The sequence below is a fragment of the Saccopteryx leptura genome, chromosome 1, assembly GCF_036850995.1.
Source record: "Saccopteryx leptura isolate mSacLep1 chromosome 1, mSacLep1_pri_phased_curated, whole genome shotgun sequence".
Classification (NCBI taxonomy): domain Eukaryota; kingdom Metazoa; phylum Chordata; class Mammalia; order Chiroptera; family Emballonuridae; genus Saccopteryx; species Saccopteryx leptura.
The window spans coordinates 37611091-37617371 of record NC_089503.1 but is presented as its reverse complement, the minus strand read 5'-3'; the positions used below and the strand labels follow the sequence as shown (position 1 = coordinate 37617371).

Sequence of the window (6281 nt, the reverse complement as noted above, 5' to 3'; positions counted from 1 at the left end):
CAGGGGGCAATGCTCTGCTCATCTAGGGTGTTGCTCCTTTGCAGCCAGAGCCATTCTAGTGCCTGAGGTGGAGGCCATGGAGCTATCCTTAGCGCCTGGGCCAATTTTGCTCCGATGGAGCCTTGGCTGTGGGAGGGGAAGAGTGAGACAGAGAGGAAGGAGAGAGGGAAGGGTGGAGAAGCAGATGGGCATTTCTCCTGTGTGCCCTTGCTGGAAATTGAACCCAGGACCTCCACACGCTAGGCTGACGCTCTACCGCTGAGCCAACTGGCCAGTGCCAAGATGTTTGTTCTTTTCAAATTGATCTATAGACCCAGCAGAGTACCCATCAAAATTTCAACAAGTTACTTTGTGGATTTTAATTAGCTGATTCTAAATTTTATAGGGAAAATCAAAAGATCTAGAATTGCTAACACAGCATTGGAGGAGAACAACAGTTAGATGACTGATACCACCTGACTTCAAGATTCATTATAAGGTCACAATAATCTAAACAGTGTGGCAATGATGGAAGAATGGTAAAATATTTCATCCAAGGGAACAGAATAGAGAGCCCAGAAATGGACCACACAGAATATCAACACAGATCTTTGACAAAGGGGCAAAGGACATCAAATAAAGGATATCTTCTAACAAATGGTGTTGGAACATCTGCATGCAAAAAGTAAAATCTAGTCAAAATTTACTACAGACTTAATTGTCAAATGAAAAACTGTAAAACTAGAACACAAGAGAAAATATATATGATCTTGGGTATGGCAATAGGTTTTTAGATACAACACCAAAAGCATGATCTATAAAAGAAATAAATGATGGTAGACTTCATTAAAATTAAAAACTTCTGTTTTGGGAAAGACACTGTTAGAATAATGGAAGGAGAAGTCACAGACTGGGAGAAAATATTTGCAAAAGAATTAGAATCCATTTTGAATAGGTGGTGGCTCAGTGACTAGAGCCTCAACCTGGGACACTGAGGACCCAGGTTGGAGGCCCTGAGGTTGCCAGCTTGAGTGCAGGCTCATCTGGCTTGATTGCGGGCTCACCAGCTTGAGCTCCAGGTCTCCTGCTTGAGCATGGGATCACACACATGACCCTGTGACCACTGGCTTGAATCCAAAGGTTGCTGGCTTGAAGCACAAGGTCTCTGGCTTGAGCTCATGGTCACTGGCTTGAGCAAGAGGTCCCTGGCTCTGCTGCAGCTTCCCACTCCCTTATCAAAGCACATATTAGAAAGCAATCTGTGAACAACTAAAGTGCCACAACAAGTGGATGCTTCTCATCTCTTCCTCTCTTCCTTTCTGTTTCTCTTTTTCAAAGTAAATAAATAAATAAATAATAGCTAGTATCCAGTATATTAAAAATAACTTCTAAAACTCAACAATAAAAAAATAAACAGCTCATATAAAAGTAGGCAAAAGTTCTGAATAGACACCTCATCAAAGAATTATGTAGTTGTCAGATAAGCATATGAAAATATTGTCAGTAGTATATATGTCATCAGGAACTGCAGATAAAAACAGGATACCAATACACACCTGTCAGAATGGCTAAAATCCAAAATGCTGATAACATCCCATATTAGCAAGAATAGGGAGCAACAGTAACTCTCATTCTTTGCTGGTAGTAATGCAAAATAATACAGCAACTTTGGGAAAAGTTTTGCCAGTTGCAAAGAAGAACAAAACCAAATTTGTGCGCACGCGCGCACACACACACACACACACACACACACACACACACACACACACACACACACCATTTGGAGGCTGTTTTCCTCGTGAAAAGAGAACTAACTCAGCTAACAAAATGTTTTTTCTCTTTTGTCCTATACCTTTTATTTTTTTTACACTGAAGAAAAGCCTGTATATTAACGAAGGTAACTCTTTGTGCTCAATTAACTGAAGGACTTTTAAATGGAAGGGCTGTTGGATTTGTGTCTGGCTACCAGAAATACATTATTATATGTAAAAGGCTCATGGATGCAATATAATGTGTTATGTGGAAGAACTTTTAAGTCCATATGAAAGATATGCAAAGGTGGAATAAGCTGTGATAGGTATAGAATTTACTGATGTGTTCAAGGCTAGACTAAAAAGCTATTTGGCAAGAGATTTTGTAATTTATTTTTCAAATAATATAATCCAAAGTACTTAAGTGAATACCTCTGTCAGATAATTGATGGCAAAGCAAAAACTGGAATTCTAATAGAACATGGTTTCAAAGATCATACTCTTTTCATTAAACCACATCATCTCCAGGAGATCATTACAAAGGAGATTTAAATAATAGATGAGACTTTGACTAGAGGAGCTTTAAGGTACCTTCCCAGGCTGCAATTGCACATATCTCAAAGGAAAGGGGAAACACAACATTTAGATTATTACATAAATTAAAAATCACGGATTCTGTGGCATTTAAGTATCTGTTAATTTCAGAGAAGTCTTCACACTTACTAGGAGCCCTGGATCCGGAACAGGATGAGGCTTTGAAAACATTTTATTCCGTTTCCTCTTCTCTTTCCTTAGGTTTTGCATATTCTGAATACGTTTATGCAAGGACTTGAAAAAATTAAAAGGAAAGAAGACAAATCATACTTTTTATAACAAAAAGGTAACATGCTGATTATGTTTTGGGTTTATTTCAATAGAAAAGATTAACACAATCAGTGCCTATGGTTTACACAGCTACATAGATGTAGGGAAAAAAATCTTTTTTCAAATGTTAGTTCGCAGATGAAGAAAACACATTGGACTATCAGTAGAGCTTTCAAATTAGACTATTCACTCTTGATCCCCACTTTACCAACTGTGTAAAAATGGATAGATCTAAGATTCATGAATAGATGTATACATATATGTATATGTTATATATATATGATATATCTGTTAGTGCGTTGTGCATATATATATATATATATATATTTAAAGGTAATGTTCATTAAAACCCCAAAAGGGACATTTTATAGTAAAAATATCCATGAATGTTCTATAGCTCTCTTAAATACTAGATATCACAGGGCTTTTTTTTATGTGTCTATTGTTTGGCATCTATCAATAGCAGATACCTAGGGGATCAAACTAGAATGCTTTGAAGATAATGAAATAGAGTATTAGGATGAAGAAGATACTAATAAAAGGCACTTTTATCCACAGCTAATGGTGGTGCAGTTGATACAATTGCTTTGAAAACCATTCGGCATTACATTATAACAATGAAAAGTTTGCTTTTTCTGTGATCCCCTTATTCTACTCCTGCCTAAATAATCAAGTGAAACCCTTATTCATTGGCACAAAAGACATGTACTAATGTTCACATTAGTACTGGTCATTACAGGAAAATTTGTAAACTGCCAGCTGCCCATCAACAAGAGAAAGAACTAATGAACTGAGATAAGTTGCACAAGGAAGTATTAAACAGCAGCAAAAATTAAGGAAATATAACTGTACAACAATATGGACAAATCTTACAAAACAACATTGAGAATAAACTACTTAAAAATAATATTAATAAAAATAAAATCCAAGATAGTGGTTACCACATAGAGATTTAGGGAGGTAGAATTTGGAAGCAGCCCCTACATGATACTTTCAATGTTTCCTTTTTCTTTCTTTTTTTGTAATGTTTTCTTAAGTTGGAGATACAGTTTTTTATTCTATTTTACAAATTTTATATTATACATATATTCTTGTGTGTGTATGAAATACATGATAAAATACGGTAAGCCATTTCGGTTATCCTCATGATAGAGCATAAGATTCCAGAGAAAGATAACACAGAGTGTCCAGCTAATAAAAGTTCCATCGTTTTAGGGAACTCTATACATATAAAGAAACAAGGTAAAGTCATGATTTTGAAATACCCTGACTTATTTACTTAAACATTACCTGCCTTTCAGTGACTTCTGAAGGACGGTTTCGTCTTGGTCCTTCCTACAAAATATGTAAAATAAGTAAAAAAACCCCAAAACATATAAAAATCAGGAGCAAAGAGAAAGGTTTGTTATTATAACAGGAAGCTGATGCTATTGGCATATGTGTGTGTGTGTGTGTGTGTATGTGTGTGTATACATATTTTCTCAACAGCAAGAGGGAAGATCAGAAGAGTACCAAGGTGAATTACCACAGTGAAGATTGGTGACAGTATTATAAGGAAAGAGAACCAGCTATAAAGCACATACTGATACAAAAATTGGTAAAGGGAAACCTCATTTAAGATGGAACCCTGAGGCACTACCACACTTTCCATCAATTACACACCCTATCAGGAAACATGGTCAGTTCTGGACCGCAACCGGAAGAGACTTACCACCCCAGCAGGAGGAAGGACTCTTCCCTTGCAACTCAGCCACTGAGAAACTACCACCTCCCTCAGTTCACACTTTTTTCCCCAGTAGGTTTGCCTTCAAAACAACTCTTCCCAACTTGCCCTTTTTCCTGTAAAATTCTTCTCCTTTGCTTGTTGGATTAGCCTATAGCTATTACTATAGAATGCTTGCCTCGAATAGCAGTTTTCTATTCCTAGATATACCCATTATGCTGCTAAAATAATTGGCTGTTTTATTGTTTAGGACCTCACAGGGAACAGGTGGACTCCAGAGATTTACTCTGGAATACAAGGGTGTACAATATTTCCAAACATTTATGTTTCTGTTGGTACACACCTTTAGTGGTGCCATGCTGATATTCCCTTAAAAAACTGGTAGTTTCTAAAGCCTGGTAAAAAACTGGATGATTGAGAAACTCCACCAGATAGTTTGATTTTCTGAGGCACAGGGAGTTTGGCCTCTAATTTCTAAATTGTACTGTAAGTTCTTCCTTTCATCCTCATTTTGATCCAGTTGCTTAACCCAAAGGCCTAAAAGCAATCTCCTCCCCATTGGAATATTGAGAAGTTGATGCTTTCCCCCACCTCTGTAACCTTCACCTCCACTGCTCAGTGAGTCAGTCAACAAAGGATTGAACAGTGGCTGACCCTTAGAAGGGCTGACCACACAGTGGGGCTTTTCCTTGTCCTGGGCAGGTCTTGCAGCCCAGGATCTAGTCTTTGTCTACTTCACCAGGGATTTCCCAACCTCCAGCACCAAACTGCATGTGCAATAGTAGCCTGGTGCCCTAGTGACTGCTGTGGCTCCCAAGCTCAAAGCCGGGCAGGGGCATCAGAGGAGGGATCCATTACAGGAGACTCACTGCGCTGACTTGTGTAGTTTCGTCCCCTACACAGGGCAGGCACATGTTCCAGAGACTCAGAGTGCCTCTGGCACCCAGGGCCTGATCCCTGATCCTGACCAAATAATTGTGGGGGTGCCACCCACCACCCTGAGCCACACCCAGTCCCATCACAATTCTCTTTATCCTCCCTGTGAGCCCCGCCCTCTTCCTTGGCTGTCTTCCAATCCTAGCACAGGGAAGGTGAGGTTCCTAGCTGTCCTCTTAACACCTGAGGAATTAGGGCTGCCATGTTATTGCAATTCCCTATCCATCCAGCGCTTATGCTCAACAAAAGAATACCAGTTTTTCATCTAGTCCTCATTGCTCTACTCTCCACTGAGCCTTTCCTTATTAAAACATCTATTTTAGATTTTGTGGCCTCTCCTTGAGCCTGTTGTCAGAGTTCTCAATTCCTTGATCACATTGTTCTTCCATCAGGGTTTTAAGTTGGATCCATCTGAGAACGATTGGCCTTCTTTCTCTCTGGGCTGACACAGGAAAAAACTTGGCAGAATTGTGGAAATACATATTTATAATCTCCCACTTACCCCGGGTTCTCACCAGTGCTCACCCTGCTTTTGTGTTGCCCATCTCCTCCTCTTTTGAGCTCTGCAGCATTCCCTTCAAACAGCCTTTGTGCTGCTAAAATTGCCGAACCCGCCATTTCCTAGGCGCTATCAGCATAAGTAGGACAGCTCCTGCTTCGCACCCTGAAACCAACACATGCAGAACTTATGTTCCACTCCTCAATTTCTTACAACACCCAAGAGGGTGAGTGTGTGAGCATTATTTTATAGGAAACAAGGCACTGGTATGTTTAATAACTTTCCCAAGGTTATATAATTAGAAAGTGACCTGAGATTTAAATCCACAAAGTTGACCTCCAAGCCTGTGCTCATAACCACTGTGCTGTGTCACCAATTGCTTTTAAAAGCCCAGATAGGTGACCACGGTACTTTGCTACCCATAAGCCTATTAAACCTGTTTGCATCCACATTATCCTTTTCTCTGTAATCCTGTTGCAATGGAAAATGTTCCTCCCGTTGTCTGTAATAAATTCCTCTCCTGTTCACA

The 6281-nt window shown here is 39.3% G+C and overlaps 1 protein-coding gene across 1 annotated transcript; it reads right to left on the bottom strand.

Moving 5' to 3' along the window:
- Positions 1-2414: 2414 nt before the first annotated feature.
- Positions 2415-5871, bottom strand: CCDC179 (coiled-coil domain containing 179). Its single transcript, XM_066360062.1, has 3 exons — positions 5779-5871; positions 3885-3929; positions 2415-2558 (listed from the first exon to the last, which is right to left on the bottom strand). Exons 1-3 carry the CDS (start codon positions 5869-5871, stop codon positions 2415-2417), a joined length of 282 nt encoding a protein of 93 aa, XP_066216159.1.
- Positions 5872-6281: the final 410 nt, after the last annotated feature.

Excerpts from the sequence above, each read along its gene's own strand:
- CCDC179 (XM_066360062.1), bottom strand. The coding sequence starts at position 5,871 with ATGGCGGGTTCGGCAATTTTAGCAGCACAAAGGCTGTTTGAAGGGAAT. Across the intron at positions 3,930-5,778 it reads ATGGGCAACACAAAAGCAGG|GAAGGACCAAGACGAAACCG; the intron begins GTGAGCACTGGT and ends CATATTTTGTAG. Across the intron at positions 2,559-3,884 it reads CAGAAGTCACTGAAAGGCAG|TCCTTGCATAAACGTATTCA; the intron begins GTAATGTTTAAG and ends AATTTTTTCAAG.